The sequence below is a fragment of the Oncorhynchus mykiss genome, chromosome 6 (assembly GCF_013265735.2).
Source record: "Oncorhynchus mykiss isolate Arlee chromosome 6, USDA_OmykA_1.1, whole genome shotgun sequence".
NCBI classification, from domain to species: domain Eukaryota; kingdom Metazoa; phylum Chordata; class Actinopteri; order Salmoniformes; family Salmonidae; genus Oncorhynchus; species Oncorhynchus mykiss.
The window spans coordinates 74656780-74673369 of NC_048570.1; the positions used below are offsets into that span (position 1 = coordinate 74656780).

At 44.4% G+C, this 16590-nt stretch overlaps 3 protein-coding genes across 4 annotated transcripts in view; 2 read left to right on the plus strand and 1 right to left on the minus strand.

Annotated features, from left to right (window-relative positions):
• Nucleotides 1-108: 108 nt before the first annotated feature.
• Nucleotides 109-7010, plus strand: LOC110526576 (TM2 domain-containing protein 3). Its single transcript, XM_021607660.2, has 6 exons — nucleotides 109-265; nucleotides 578-670; nucleotides 794-954; nucleotides 1097-1271; nucleotides 4358-4433; nucleotides 5302-7010. The coding sequence occupies exons 1-6, from the start codon at nucleotides 160-162 to the stop codon at nucleotides 5465-5467; spliced, it is 777 nt and encodes a 258-aa protein (XP_021463335.1). The 5' UTR covers nucleotides 109-159; the 3' UTR covers nucleotides 5468-7010.
• Nucleotides 7011-9696: 2686 nt separating this feature from the next.
• Nucleotides 9697-16523, minus strand: LOC110526578 (la-related protein 6). Its single transcript, XM_021607669.2, has 3 exons — nucleotides 15735-16523; nucleotides 12549-12747; nucleotides 9697-11932 (listed from the first exon to the last, which is right to left on the minus strand). The coding sequence occupies exons 1-3, from the start codon at nucleotides 16463-16465 to the stop codon at nucleotides 10814-10816; spliced, it is 2049 nt and encodes a 682-aa protein (XP_021463344.2). The 5' UTR covers nucleotides 16466-16523; the 3' UTR covers nucleotides 9697-10813.
• The window catches only part of LOC110526577 (leucine-rich repeat-containing protein 49), a 60346-nt gene continuing 59160 nt past the window's right edge, over nucleotides 15405-16590 (plus strand). For both annotated transcript variants that reach the window (XM_036980968.1, XM_036980969.1), the window contains exon 1: nucleotides 15405-15621. The gene's annotated coding sequence lies outside the window, so the exon portion shown is untranslated. The remainder of the gene's footprint in view (nucleotides 15622-16590) is intronic.

Consider the following 16590-nt stretch of genomic DNA (forward strand, 5'->3'; position numbering starts at 1 on the left):
GATGCAAGTAACTTTTTTCATTTGACAAAAAAACTACTTTGACCCTTGAGGTCTCTGCTCTTGAATAATCTTGACGTCAAGTAGTAAATTCATACGTCCCCTTTAAATGGGCGGGTCACAAGGCTAAGAAAGGGATTGAAGTTCATTTACGTTGGCACAATGGCTACCGTCAGTCAGATTTGGCCATTTGAGAGAAGACGCTACCTAAAAGCCCATGGCATCACAACACTGTTATTTTTGGATCTATGTTTGCGATGTGTGAATGGTAAGGCTATGTAACAAAACATATGCTAAAGCGGATTTGTATATACCAGGGCTAGGCATCTGTGATTTATGTTTTTTCTCCCCGCGATACTAGTTAGCTGGCATAACGCGTTACATTAGCTAGCTAGTTAACAAGAGTTTATGGCAAGTATCCACACAATGGTAGTCTACAGCCAATTTACTGTATTCTGTTCCTACTGTATTTTATCTGGCAAGCTAGCTAACTAATGTACAATTGCTCCAGCAACCTGTGTTTATTAGCTTGCTAGCTATAACAGCTCCTCCCCCTTATATGCCAACTACTGTCTTCCAGGGTACCTGAGCTCCCCACACGTGGGCCAGGAGCCCCCTTACAGCCGAGATGCTCAGCCAGTCATCACCAGCCCGGTGGTTCCTTCTCCATCTGGTAAAATCTCCCCAGGCTCCATCCATGAGATGTTTTTATCATGTTGACACTGACAGTGCCTCTTTGGTATGCGGTTACTGAATGAGGTCCATGGGACAACATATCTTGTGAATTATTTTGCAGCATCTCCAACTGATTCAGATGGCTATGCTGCCAACTGCCCCAGTGGGGGTCAATGCAACAGACTGCCTGCTGACTGCTTCAACTGCAGCTATCATCACAACTGTAGCTATGGCAAACCAGCGTCTTTCTCTTGCAAGGCCAAGAGAGGAGTCCACTGCACAGTGAGTTCAGTTCGCCAGTTGGACACAGATTGTTCTTGACAAAGAACAAGGAGCTACATTTACAAAGAAAGTATGTAACTGTAGCACTTTGTCATTGTGCTGTTGATGCTTCAGAATGCTGTTTATTTTTCTCTGCTTGCAGGTGGAGTCGGGGAAGCAGCAGACCAACTTCTCCCTGTCCATCACGTGCCAGTTCTGCTGGCAGCTGGACCTGTCTCAGTACAGGTGCTCCAACTCAACCAGCTGTAGGACCGTTGCCTGCCCTCGCAAACGCTACAACGCCACCTGCCAAGTACTGGACCACGTACACTGCTTAGGTATACACTTACTGTACAGTGTGTCTGGTTCATTATTATTCAGATACATACACACCCCTCCATATGTATTTGGATAGTTATTATACACTGCTCAAAAAAATAAAGGGAACACTGAAATATTCTTATTAACAATTGTTTTTACATAGTTGAATGTGCTGACAACAAAATCACACAAAAATGATCAATGGAAATCAAATTTATCAACCCATGGAGGTCTGGATTTGGAGTCACACTCAAAATTAAAGTGGAAAACCACACTACAGGCTGATCCAACTTTGATGTAATGTCCTTAAACAAGTCAAAATGAGGCTCAGTAGTGTGTGTGGCCTCCACGTGCCTGTATGACCTCCCTACAACGTCTGGGCATGCTCCTGATGAGGTGGCGGATGGTCTCCTGAGGGACCTCCTCCCAGACCTGGACTAAAGCATCCGCCAACTCCTGGACAGTCTGTGGTGCAACGTGGTGCAACGTTGGTGGATGGAGCGAGACATGATGTCCCAGATGTGCTCAATTGGATTCAGGTCTGGGGAACGGGCGGGCCAGTCCATAGCATCAATGCCTTCCTCTTGCAGGAACTGCTGACACACTCCAGCCACATGAGGTCTAGTGTTGTCTTGCATTAGGAGGAACCCAGGGCCAACCGCACCAGCATATGGGCTCACAAGGAGTCTGAGGATCTCATCTCGGTACCTAATGGCAGTCAGGCTACCTCTGGTGAGCACATGGAGGGCTGTGCTGCCCCCCAAAGAAATGCCACCCCACACCATGACTGACCCACCGCCAAACCGGTCATGCTGGAGGATGTTGCAGGCAGCAGAACGTTCTCCACAGCGTCTCCAGACTCTGTCATGTCTGTCACATGTGCTCAGTGTGAACCTGCTTTCATCTGTGAAAAGCACAGGGCGCCAGTGGCGAATTTGCCAATCTTGGTGTTCTCTGGCAAATGCAAAACGTCCTGCACGGTGTTGGGCTGTAAGCACAACCCCCACCTGTGGACGTCGGGCCCTCATACCACCCTCATGGAGTCTGTTTAAAAAATATATATTTTACCCCTTTTTCTCACCAATTTCGTGGTATCCAATTGTTGTAGTAGCTACTATCTTGTCTCATCGCTACAACTTCCGTACGGGCTCGGGAGAGACGAAGGTTGAAAGTCATGCGTCCTCCGATACACAACTCAACCAAGCCGGACTGCTTCTTAACACAGCGCACATCCAACCCGGAAGCCAGCCGCACCAATGCGCCGGAGGAAACACTGTGCACCTGGCCACCTTGGCTAGCGTACACTGCGCCCAGCCCGCCACAGGAGTCGCTGGTGCGCGATGAGACAAGGACACCCCTACCGACCAAGCCCTCCCTAATCCGGGTGACGCTAGGCCAATTGTGCGCCCCACGGACCTCCCGGTCGCAGCCGGTTACGACAGAGCCTGGGCGCGAACCCAGGGACTCTGATGGCACAGCTGGCGCTGCAGTACAGCGCATGGAGTCTGTTTCTGACCGTTTGAGCAGACACATGCACATTTGTGGCCTGTTGGAGGTCATTTTGCAGGGCTCTGGTAGTGCTCCTCCTGCTCCTCCTTGCACAAAGGCGGAGGTAGCGGTCCTGCTGCTGGGTTGTTGCCCTCCTACGGCCTCCTCCACGTCTCCTAGTGTACTGGCCTGTCTCCTGGTAGCGCCTCCATGCTCTGGACACTACGCTGACAGACACAGCAAACCTTCTTGCCACAGCTCGCATTGATGTGCCATCCTGGATGAGCTGCACTACCTGAGCCACTTGTGAGGGTTGTAGACTCCGTCTCATGCTACCACTAGAGTGAAAGCACCGGCAGCATTCAGAAGTGACCAAAACATCAGCCAGGAAGCATAGGAACTGAGAAGTGGTCTGTGGTCACCACCTGCAGAACCACTCCTTTATTGGGGGTGTCTTGCTAATTGCCTATAATTTCCACCTGTTTGTTGTCTATTCCATTTGCACAACTGCATGTGAAATGTATTGTCAATCAGTGTTGCTTCCTAAGTGGACAGTTTGATTTCACAGAAGTGTGATTACTTGGAGTTACATTGTGTTGTTTAAGTGTTCCCTTTATTTTTTTGAGCAGTGTATATACTCCAGCATTTTGGACTTGGGATCAAGTGTTTCATGAGTCAACAGTCCAGAAGTATGTCACCTTTTATTTAAGGGTCTTTTCATACATATATTTTACCATTTATAAATGAAAGCACATAATGTATGTAGTCCCACCCATGTGAAGGAAGTATTTTGTCAAATGTTTAGTATTTGGTTTAATATTCCTTGCATGCGATGACTACATCAAGCTTGTGACTCTACAAACCCCTCGAATGCATTTGCAGTTAGTTTTGGTTGTGTTCTGGGTTATATTTTGTCAAAGTAACTGAATGATTTTCTTTCTGAGTAGATAAGATACTTCTAAACACAATTAATCCTGATAATGCCATTATTAAGAAAAACCATGAATGAATCATGAATAATGAGTGAGATGGCATTCAGAGGCTACAACAAAACATGCTAAACTCTCACCATTACCAATATCTGGGGAGAATAGTATTTTTGGGGGGGGTATGCTCTTTGTGCCTCTAACCTTCTCACTCATCATTATTCATAATTGATTCAAGATTATCTATAATCATGTTAGCATCCACATGAATGTAGAAGTGTTCAGAAACATCTTCTATTCTTACTTACAATAAAAGTGATTCAAATGGCACAAGACATTATTCACCATTCAGTTCCTATTGGGCAAAACAAACCCCAAACGCAGTTTTTGAGTCACAAGCTTGATGTAGTTTTGGCGTGCACGGTATATGGAACCAAATTCTAAACTTTTGACTACACTATAAGTTAGTTTGTCCAAATACTTATGACTCCTTCAAATGGGGGGACTAGTTACAGGAAGTGCTTTAAGACCAATATGTATGAAAATACCCTCAAATAAAACATTATCTCAAATCTAAAATACTGGAGTATAGAGCCAAATGCTTCACTGTTCAAATGCATATGGAGGGGCGTGTATACTGCCCAAATGCGTATGGAGGGGAGTATATACTGCCTGTCTTTTGTTCTCAGGTAAAAGAGTATTTCAGAAACGTTTGTACTGCAACTGGACAGGAGGGTACAAGTGGTCTACAGCACTGGCACTCAGGTAAAACTCCTGCACAAGCATACGGTCAAAACCTCTTAAGGATCTGACCCCTTTTTTCAATTTCTGCCTAAAATGATATACCCAAATCTAACTGACTGTAGCTCAGGACCTGAAACAAGGAGATGTATGATGATTGATACCATTTGAAACTAAACACTTTGAAGTTTGTGGAAATGTGAAATGAATGTAGGAGAATATAACACATTAGATCTGGTTAAAGATAATACAAAGAAGAAAATATGCATTTTTAAAAATGTTTTTTACCAGCTTTTGCAAGGCAAAGGCCATAATGTATTATTCCAGCCCAGGCACAGATTTTTCCACTAGATGGCAGCAGTGTATGTGCAAAGTTTAATACTGATCCAATGAATCATTGCATTTCTGTTCAAAATATTATATCAAGACTGCCTAATTGTTTTATTAATACATCTAAGTTCATAATTGTGCACTCTCCTCAAACAATAGTGTGGTATTATTTCACTGTAATAGCTACTGTAAATTGGACAGTGCAGTTAGATTAACAAGAATGTAAGCTTTCTACCCATATCAGATATGTCTATGTCCTGGGAATTTTTTTGTTACTTACAACCTCATGCTAATCATATTAGCCTACGTTAGCTCAACCGTCACGTGTGTGTGTGGTGGGGGGGGGGGACTTATTCATCACTCAAATCTCGTAAGGACAAAACAAGCCGTGATGATTGTACACGTTGACTTGCCACCCTTTGTCAACACCAAGAAGGTGGTCTACTGCTTACGGCCGACATTCAATATGGTGCGCCTTCCCGCTTAGATGTCCATGTCTTCTATGCTCTTCACTGTTACCAGTAGAATCCCAGTTGTGTTATTGTTGTGTTTCTATCTACAGCATTACACTAGGTGGATTTGGGGCTGACCGGTTCTATCTAGGCCAGTGGAGAGAGGGTCTGGGCAAGCTGTTCAGTTTCGGTGGCCTGGGCATCTGGACCCTGATTGATGTGCTGCTGATTGGAGCGGGCTATGTGGGGCCAGCCGATGGCTCCCTCTACATCTGAGACCTGTGATTGATGCCCACTCCACAGGCATGATGGTTGTAGAGTTAATACCCTCTCCATTTCAGTTTAGACTGTCTGACTGTAAAGATCCACACCATGGAGATGTCATCCCATTATCACACCATCTGCTTGCCCAAACTCCCACTGTCTGCAAAGACTGACTTCTTGTCCCATCTGCCACCAGTACAGCTTCAAGGTCAGCCTTGTCAGGTCCGCCTCTAGATCATCAAGCCCAAGCATCCTTCACTGATATACTGTAATACAATCTGCACTGAGCATCGTTTTGGAGTTGTTTGGTTAATGGTGATTAGAGTTGGTCAGGCTGATATGGACTGACTGGAGAATGGGAGGTAGGGACAGTTAAGCAGTGCTTGGAATTATATTATAACAATGGCCACCTATGGTGCTCCATGGTCATGCATAGGAGACCAGTAACCATGGCTACAGAACACAAAATGGACTTATTATTATAATACCGATAACAGAAACAAAAAGTGCTTGGAAGAAAAGCAGTGTTTCTTCCCTGTAGGTTTTGTTAAAGCATGTGGCACCTGCTAAGTGTGGTGGACGGTAATGTGCATCGGTGGATAGCAGATCAACCTTTCAGTGTTCTGTCTGCAAACCAACCAGCAAAAGAATACTTGAACGGTTATTTTCTTTGGAGTGTAACATTGCAACATGAATGTCAGATTGCTTGGTTGAAAATGTGGTTGAGATACAGATTTGGGGAAATTCCATGGTTATTATGGCTGGGGCTTATATTGTGTATTTATATTTATTGCATTGTGAATGTGCACCACAGGAGGCTGTTGAGGGGAGGACGGCTCATAGCAATGGCTGGAACGGCATTAAACGCATGGAAACCATGTGTTTGATGTATTTGATACTGTTCCGCTCCAGCCATTACCATGAGCCCGTCCTCCCCAACCTTCTGTGATGTGCACCAATATGCATATGTCAGATTTCAGCATTACATGGTGTAACGGATGTGAAACGGCTAGCTAGTCAGCAGTGGTGCGCGCTAAATAGCGTTTCAATCGGTGATGTCACTTGCTCTGAGACCTTGAAGTAGTGGTTGCCCTTGCTCTACAAGGGCCGCGGCTTTTGTGGAGCGAGGGGTAACGATGCTTCGTGGGTGACTGTTGTGTGCACAGGGTCCCTGGTTCGCGCCCAGGTATGGGCGAGGGGACGGTCTAAAGTTCTACTGTTACAATGGCATTGCGCTACAGCTCTGCATGCCCAAAACACATCTGTTCTCGTAAAGCTGTGCAGGCTTCAACTAGGTCACTAACTGGTTCAGAATGGTTTTAGTACTAGTTTTCAAAGAACTTGAACAGGTTTTTTTCTTCATCACTAATTGCCCAGCCCGAATGGTTACGATATGTAGCCTCCCATATCCAGAGCTTGAGTATGTGTGCTGCACAAACTGGTAACCTATACTTCTGGTGAAAATGTGTTCATGTTCTGGAGGTAGGATTTGTTTTTTTGGAACACTGTAATGACAATGTTTGAGAATTGTAAATATTAAATTTGTGAAATATTATTGAACTTTGTGCCTTATTGTCTTCAGCCTGCTGTTAGTATTGTCTAGTATTATAAGCATACTTGAATAAACAATCATCTGGTATTTCCATGATGATTGACCTAGACTTCACCTCTACATTCTTTCACAGATGCCTGTGCTTTTTCACACAGTAAAATGCCGTGCCACATCTTTGAGGCAGTGCCGCTGGATACAGAAATACAGGCCTACAGAAAGATAAACTCACTAACGTAAACCAAGAGCTTACTGACTACTGGTTATGTGAATACATACACCATACAATTGGTGCTAGCATGTGTCAGCGCTTCTCATTGGCTAATCTGCAGTAAATTTCTCTATACGCTCCCCATCCCCAGTTCCTCACTTACTGTTATGCACCACCTCCAACAGAATAAGTGTTTGGCCCATTGTTTGCGCCGAATTGACTGACCGCCACCTCTACATTTTGGCTGGCAAGGCTACCCAGTTAGAATAATAAATGCCAGTCATCCTCACTATGCCATATATCTCACTGAGCATGAATACAACCTGTAAGTAATTGTTTCATTTTGGGTTATGTATTTTTAACCAAACACTTCTTAGTTGAGGCTGACGTATCTCAATGAGTAGCATCTTAAAATACAACAGCAATAGAACCACCATATCACCTAGTCATTTCCGATTAAAAACATATCAAAACTAGACAATCAGTACTGAACAGAACAGGGTAATTCTTTAATTAACATTTATGGAAACATTGTGAATATCATTACTCCTATGAGCACGTGAGTTCTCTTAAGTAATAGGACAGTCATGTTCAAATTCATTGAGAGTCAACAATCCTAAGTGAATCTGAACACAACTTCCATTGTGGTGAAATCCCCTATGATTAGTTTAGAATTGTTAATCGCGAGTGATGAAGACAAAAGACTATTAATTTATTCCTGTCTTATGCAAGAAACAATTAGTTTGGCATTTCACTGGATCTCCCAGCAACAGGCTACTGGTTCCTAGGATGTTATACAGTACACTGAACAAAAATATAAATGCAACATGTAAAGTGTTGGTCCCATGTTTCATGAGCTGAAATAAAAAATCCCAGAAATTTTCCATAAGCACAAAAAGCTTGTCTATCAAATTTGTTTACATCCTTGTTAGTGAGCATTTCTCCTTTACTAAGATAATTAATCCATCTGACAGGTGTGGCATATCAAGAAGCTACTTAAATACCATGATCATTACACAGGTGTGCCTTGTGCAGCCGACAAAAGGTCACTCTAAAATGTGAAGTTGTCACAGCACAATGCAACAATGTCTCCATTTTTGAAGGAGCGTGCAATTGCCATGCTGACTGCAGGAATGTCCACGAGAGCTGTTGCCAGATAATTTAATGTTCATTTCCCTACCATAAGCAGTCTCCAATGTCATATTAGAGGATTTGGAAGTACGTCCAATAGGCCTCAACTGCAGACCACGTGTATAGTGTCGTGTGGGCCAGCAGTTTACTGATGTCAGCGTTGTGAACAGAGTGCCTCGTGGTGGTGGTGTATGGCCGGACAACACAATTGCATCTTATCTATGGCAATTTGAATGCACAGAGATACCACGAAGAGATCCTGAGGCCCATTGTCGCACCATTCATCCGCCGCCATCACCTCATGTTTCAGCATGATAACGCAAGGATCTGTAGCTTTTAGTTTTTTTTTTTTGCACAGACAAAACAGTACTGATTAAAATAACAGGTAAAAATGGTGTGCAGTTAAGGTTAGAAGCCCAAAGGGGCTTATATGAAAACCACACCAATAAGTAAAAAAAATAGTTTGTTCAATCAGTTAAGCAAAGCATATGAATAATTGCACATAATATATACTCAGTAAACAAGAAAAAACATGTGATTATGTGAGTGAGGCTACATGGAGGGATTATTGGGTAGTTTGGTTCATCAGGCTGACCGGATGAGGTTTTGGCAATGTGAAGGTAAGAATTCCAGAGTATGGGACCTCTGTATCTGATAGTTAATTCTCTATGTGAGGTGAAGGTTATTGCAGTGTATTGTGTTATATAGATGTCAGAATTAATCTGAAAGAATCCATTGAAGGGTTTCGGTAAACTGTGTGGGAGGTATACAATTCCTAGAAGCTAAAAATGTCAATTTCTACCATGGCATGCACTCAGACATGTCACCCATTGAGCATGTTTGGGATGCTCTGGATTGATGTGTACAACAGCGTTTTGAAATTCCCACCAATATACAGCAATTTCACACAGCCTTGAAGAGGATTGGGACAATATTCCACAATCAACAGCCGAATCAACTCCGCATGAGAAATGGTCACATCAGATACTGGTTCTCTGATCCACACTACTTGAAAAAAATATTTAAATTGTGACCAGATGCCTATCTGTATTCCCAGTCACATGATATCCATACATTAGGGCCTAATGAATTTATTTCAGTGGACTGATTTTCTTATATGAACTGGAACTGAGTAGTTGTAACTTCCAATAGTCATACAGTAATTAATAAGTTGATACATGTAGTATCTTGCTAAAGCTGGATCACACATCTGATTTCATAGCATCCCAGCATGAGATACTGGATTTGTGTCAGACCTTTGTGGTTGCTAAGGAGCATTTGAAAGCAATTTCACAGTAATACCAATTCCTATGTTCCTAATCGAATGTAAATGAAAAATGTTGCCACAAGCCAAATGCAATTTGTGATTTATTTTGTACAATAAAGAAAATGCACATTACCCCAGCTCAGATGTCAAGAGTTCAAGAGCATCTCCATTTTGCACACTCAAACCTGAACATTGCATCCCCCACTACCAGCATGCTACACACTGATTAACCCGACATAGCAGGCGTAAAAGTAACACCTGAAACCAGATCCCCTATATACTGGTCTTGACAAGAAAAATAAGTGTCAGGGGAGGTTCTCTTCTACACTGTTCAACCAATCCAGTAAATGTGTAGGAGTTAAGATGGAGTGGTGTCTTGATAACGTCCAAAAGCAGAAGTCTGATCAGGCTCTTTGCATTTCCCCTGAAAAGGTTGTTGGGGACTCGGCAGAGGCTATACACTGATAGAAACAGATTCCAGCCAAGGAAGGCCCCCCATTTAATATTTTTCATTTTTTGCAGAGCTAGGAGAGTAACCCCTACTTTGGAAGCTTAAGTTAGGCATCCAGGAAAAAATATAAAAAAATTGAAAATAAAAAAGTAGTCCATGTGATAACTGTTCAACCTTCTGGCAGGGAAAGTATGGCCACAGTTTAAGGAGCAAACTCAATAGACACTCAATGTCTCAATAGATACTCAATAGACAAAAATAGCAAAAGGCATATGGTGATATCTACGCCATGTGCCCATACCACTGTTCACACCATCCATACAAAATGAGATTTTACACATTAAGACTGACACTGGAAACTTTCCAATAAAAAAGTAAAATAGGGTTACTGAAGTAAATCTCTGCCCCGCCCCATGCTCAACACCTTAGATAGCAATGGGAGGTGACAAATACCATTACTTGTGTCAAATACAGTACTCAATTTTGAATTGAATAAACTCAAAATGTATCTTAAATATTCATAAATTAGGCATCACCATGTTTTTAAACAAAATATTGTATAAAAAGTATAACAAAGACAGGCAAATCTCCAAACAACTATTAAACAGAACAAATCTACGACCATTCAAATGTGGGGCGGGGGATGAAGAATGTCAATGTAGTGGCCAAAGGACTGGGCCAAATCTCATCGCTGTACTCAGTGTACTGCTTTAGAACTGGGGGCATAGGGGGGGGTGGGGGTCTGAGTGTCAGGTTTGGGTAGAAGCGGTCTTCTCTCCCCTCTCAGCAACACCAATGGACACACCACAGTGAAAACCACGTGTTCCATCAGGCCCACGCGGTAGACGCATTACACCTGGTGGAAGCCCGTCTGCGCCCTGGATCTTTCGACCCAGCATGGGGCTCCCTACTGGGCTGCTCTCCTGGGAGGCCACCTGCCTGCGCCTCTGGACCCAAGGGCTACCGGACGGTGTTAGGCTGCTGTCTGAGGAGTAGTCCGCCCAACGTCGCCCAGCCTCAGGGCTCAGTCTGCCCTCACTGGCCAAAGGAGACTTATGGGAGTGGGGAGACTTGCGTTGGGAGCATGGGCTGGCCCGGGGGCTCGACCAGGGGCTGGTGCGTGGGGACACAGCTGGGCTCAGGTGATTGTTCTGGAAGGTGGCACCCCCTCCAGTGGGACTTAGCTTATTGACAGAGCGGGATTTGCGGGCCAGTCTGGGGGAGGTGGGGTTGCTCTCAGTCTCTGAGGAGCTACAGGCAGAGTCTTCGTGATACTGAAGCTCCCGTACCCGGCTGTTGAGCGAGTGGCTCTTCCTCATTCCTCCTACTCCCTCCTCGCGCTGACGCTGATCTTTGGGGACCTTCTTCTTGGGAGGCTTGGTGCCGATCAGGACCACCTTCAACCCCAGAGACCCTGTCCCCTCCTCGCTGCCCACAGCCTCGTTGGCTTTGACTGCAGCCTCCACCTCCTCATACTCCACGATGGCACACTCCTCAGTGCTCAGCTGCGTGTAGCGGCCACTCAGCTTCTTCAGGTCGGCTGGCAGGTCCTTGCCAAGCTTCAGCACCCTCACAGAGGCTATGGCTCCATATGTTCCAAACGCTTTCAGCAGCAGCTTCATCAGTTGTTCTTGTTGGGTAGCGCCACCCTCACTCCTGTCGCCAGCCCCACCCTCCATCGCCACACCCAGCTCTGGCCAGCTCTGCAGCTCGCTGAGTAGTAGCATGCGGCTCGGCAGAGACTCACTGGCAAACACAGGCACTGTTGATCTGCGACGCACTTTGCGCCCCTCATCATTTAGCTCAAGTATTGTCGAGTGGCGCAGAGCATATGCAGTTGTTCGCCAGTCTCGTGTCAAGTGCTTCACCTGGGAGGAAAACAACTGTTAGAGATAATCGGAAGCGAAAGTCAGTACTTTTACAGACAGCATCCTGCATGAGAACTTCCTTTGTTTATTCATACATCCTGAAAACTAAAAAGCCTTTGTTCTGATGGCAGTACGATAACATAAGCAGCCACAGATCTAGAATGAGATTATTTCTATGTAAGCAACAGCTATCAAAAGGCAAATCAAGTAACTGGCTACTACTAAGTGTTGTTTAACAGTTCCTAAATTTCAAAATTTTTGTTGGTAAATACAGCAACACATTTGCTGTTATTGTTAGCTCCTCCTAGAACCTAAAACAATTACAGTATTCATCCAGCTGTGAACATTAGAAATTAAACCAGTAGAGAAAAACAGATATTTTTCTTGGAAGTGTAAACTGAAAAAGGAAACAGCCAAAATCAATGAGCCTGTATGAGCCTCATTCACACCAGATGCTCCCGCCGCCAACTCATGTGAGAATGCACTTCCTAGCACCAACAGCTTGCCATATTGACACTAGGAACAGCTGTTGCATTCAGTTATATGAGCCCCCAGGGAATTCAATTGATATTTCAATATCAAGACACCAAACTGTCAGCAGGAGATCAAACATTACCTTCTTGAAGGAGGTGAGCAGTTTGACACTGACGAAGCCCAGCTTGTTGCGTCGGACGTGTTTGAGCAGGAAGGCATCGTGTTCCAGGTTCTCATCCGACAGGTAGTACTCGATCTGGGCCACCAGCTTCTGGGTCAGCTCTGGGTCTGGGGGCTGCCAGCTCTCCTCCTCCAGCTCACCGCCACTCGTGCCAGCGCCACTGAGAAAGATAATGGATAACATGCCAGTTCACAGAGACACAAGGCAGGAGCTTAACCGATTTGGCAGGAGAACTGATCAAAACAGCCTCAGCCATTACCCATGGCAACATGCTGAAAAGAGCTGCTGGAGATCTGCCATCTTGACTCTTTCCTCAGATTTCATTTTTAGATTCTTCCTGTGACAGTAGTGACAGGCTGCCTAACCACAGTGTGACCGTCACACTGCTCTCTGCCAGAACCGCAACACCACAGGGTGTCCCGCCAACATGAACAGAAATTGCTAAGACCTCTCCATCTGAAGAGTGCAGAGTCATCGCCACACTACATGCCTCCCCCACAGGGACAGGGCTATTTACCATATCAGCCAGACTTCAAAATCAAACAATGTAGTCATTTACTGCCTGCCACACCAAAACAAAGGTTTAATCAAAGCTCTATTGACAGAGGACTTTAAAATTTGCACAGGTATGCCAGGCCAGCATTGCCGGCTGCAATAAGAGTGAATGTCTGAATGACATTACTATGTCGATGAGTCATCCTCCTCACACAGCGATCCCATCCCGCAGGCTAGGCAAGACACTAGCCGAATACCCCAGACAACGTAATGATTACAGCATCCAACCCACTGTGTTAAAGTCAGGGGAAGCCCTTCAACAAAATATGTGGGCGCAACACCTCCCCCACACACAACGCCACTGTAAAGGGAGCAATTGTCACCCTCTTATTCTCTCCTGCCACAATAATAAGCTGGTCAAAGAGCATCAATGAGTAGTTCACTGGTTACAAAAGTACCATGTGAAAACTAAAAATGTTCCATGCCCCTAAACAAGTGCAACATTGTTGCAAGTGAGAAACACTGCAAGACTGACCTGGATAAGAATATGAATTTATTTCAGACTACCTAAATTAAACATACCAACCACATAGCCATACATTAGCACTCGGTCACAGGGATTTACAAGGGCAAAAATAGCCAGCCTGGTCTCAGACTAGACATAACATCGTAAATGTAAATCTGAACACTCAATTTAGTATGATACGTTTCGTATGGTTAAGACCGGCTGGTTAAAACCTGTTACGGCTAGAGGTTCCGCTAGCGGAACATTTCAACAACATCCGGTGAAATTGTGGAGCATGAAATTCAAATGAGAAATATTTCACTTTCAGTAAATCACTAGTGCAATTAACCAAAATAAAATGTATTGTTAATCCAGCCACCATCTCAGATTTCAAAAAGGCTTTACGGCGAAAGCAAACCATGCGACTATCTGAGGACAGCACCCCATCATACAAACACATGACAATCATATTTCAACCCGCCAGGCGCGACAACTCAGAAATACCGATATAATTCATGCCTTACCTTTGAACATCTTCTGTTGGCACTTCAAAATGTCCCATAAAGATCACAAATTGTCCTTTTGTGCAATAAATTCCATCATTATATCCCCAAAATGTTAATTTCTTTGGCGCGTTTGTTTCAGGAAAAACACCGGTTCCAACTCGCCCAACATGACTACAAATGATCTAATAAATTACCTGTAAACTTGGTCCAAACAACTTTCCTAATCCAACTTTAGGTATTTTAAAACGTAAATAATCTATCAAATTTAAGACGGAATATACTGTGTTCAATAGCGGATAAAATGAAAGTGGAGCGAGTTCCAGGTCCCGCGCCCCAAACAGTCCACTTGGCCCGACACCCAGAAAGGAAAGGGCTACTTCTTAATTTCTCAAAGGAAAAACATCAACCAATTTCTAAAGACTTAACATCTAGTGGAAGCCATAGGAACTGCAACCAGATGCCTCAAATCTAGTATCCCATAGAAAACAGTTCTCAAAATAATCCTGGATGTTTGTCCTCGGGGTTTCAGCTGCCAAATAAGTGCTGTTATACACAGACATGATTTTAATAGTTTTAGAAACTTTAGTGTTATCAATTATATGCATATCCTAGCTTATGGGCCCGAGAAACAGGCAGTTTATTTTGGGCACGCTTTTCATCCGGACGTGAAAATAGGACCCCCTAGCCCAAAGTGGTTTTAAGGCAAAAAACGAACGTGGTTAGTCGACAAATCTCTAACAACCTAAAGGTTGCGTGTTAGAATTATCACGGACAACGGAGCAACTACTTACTACTGTGCTAACCCTTCCCCTTTAACCCAGTGTTTAAAACGCCAGTCCTCGAGTACCCCAACAGTACACATTTGCATTGTAACCCCAGGACAAGCAGTTTTTTTGGGGGGTGGGGGGGGGGTCAGGGTCTACAACACAAATGTGTTCTCTAACCAAGCTAACGTTAGCCACAACAATGTGTAAAAATATATAAGTGTGGAATTCGTAACTTGTCACACATTTTGCAAATTGCATTTCCTAACATATCATACAAGTTGGATGGACATCCACAAATGAATACATTCTCCACCATACGAAACTTAACATCTGAACCTATTTGGAGTGCCCCGGATTTACATTTACTATTGTAATGAAACAGGCAGGGAGCAGGCCTCGAACCCTCGACCTTCTAGCCCAGCGTGCTATCGACTGTGCCCCAAAAGCTTGTACGAGCGGCAGAGTCGATATTCGCGCTTATAAACCCAGGGTCATTACACATTTCATTATGTTACGTCTGAGTCCAGGTTGCATTGAGTCCAGGTTGAGAGTCCAGGTTGAGAGTCCAGGTTGAGAAAGCAGGGGATGACGCAGGGGAATTAGAGCAATGAGTGTAAAGGTGCCATCCAAATCGGCCTCTTTTTTTACGTCAATGGGATTACAATGCCCGTCCACAGGTGGTTAGAAGCTGTCTGGCAATTACCATAACTCTTCACTACGGAATTGAAGTTCACATTGAAATATCACGAAACGACAAAAAAGTATGCAGTATTTTAGCATACGTAAGGTTCATTCCAATAACAAACAATCAAATCAGAACGTTAGAAAGGAGGATACAACAGACAGACATGCCATTACAAGACAAAACATTTACCTGGATTTATCATGTCTTCCAAATTCGTCTTCACTACAGCTGCCTCCGAGGAAATCGAGATTGTTTGAGGACACCTCCTCCTCTGGTTCCTCGTCGTCTGCCGCCTGAATAGCCACTGTTATCATCACTTGAGTCCCCATCTCCTGCAGGTGTTGATCCACAATTATTACCTCGTCGATTTCCCGTCCCGCTGACGAACCTAATGCAGATTCGATATGTTTCTGAAACTCCATGGTGGCACTCGTCATTTTACCCGAAATAAATGCGTTTTCTCCCGGTTCGTTCACTTCCTCCTCGGCTACACCAGTGGTAGTGCTTTCATGAAAGCATTTATTCCCTGTAATACAACAATTGAAGTCGCAAGAATACGGGGCACACACACCTCGACGCTTTTGACACCCACACCGGTGGATGGCCAAGGAAGCCCCGAAGATGCGCTCCACAGCTTGCCAGAGCCCCCAAATTCTACCCCACGGAGAACCCTGGGGTGGCGTGGAGCTAGCAGCTAGCGAGACGCAGCTAGGAACTGGGGAGACCGAAGGGATGGAGCGGTCTTGTAAGGTTACTTCCTGATATGTAAGAAGCGTTCTGCTTTTGAAACGCGCTCTGGGATTGGGCCATGTCATCTTTCCGCACTCATCCCCAATCCACCAGCAAACTCCAAGATGGAGCCAAGAGGGAGGGAGGAGAAAATAGAGACAACGGATAAATGCGTTTACCAATGTTTGCATTTTTGTGTATTTTTTCCTTCGTCACTATTTCTAGTAAACAATGGCTGCTATTTCACACGTGTCCTAAATAAGGGGACGTTGAAGTGTAAATGCCACGTGCTGTTATGCAATTGGGGAAATTGCAA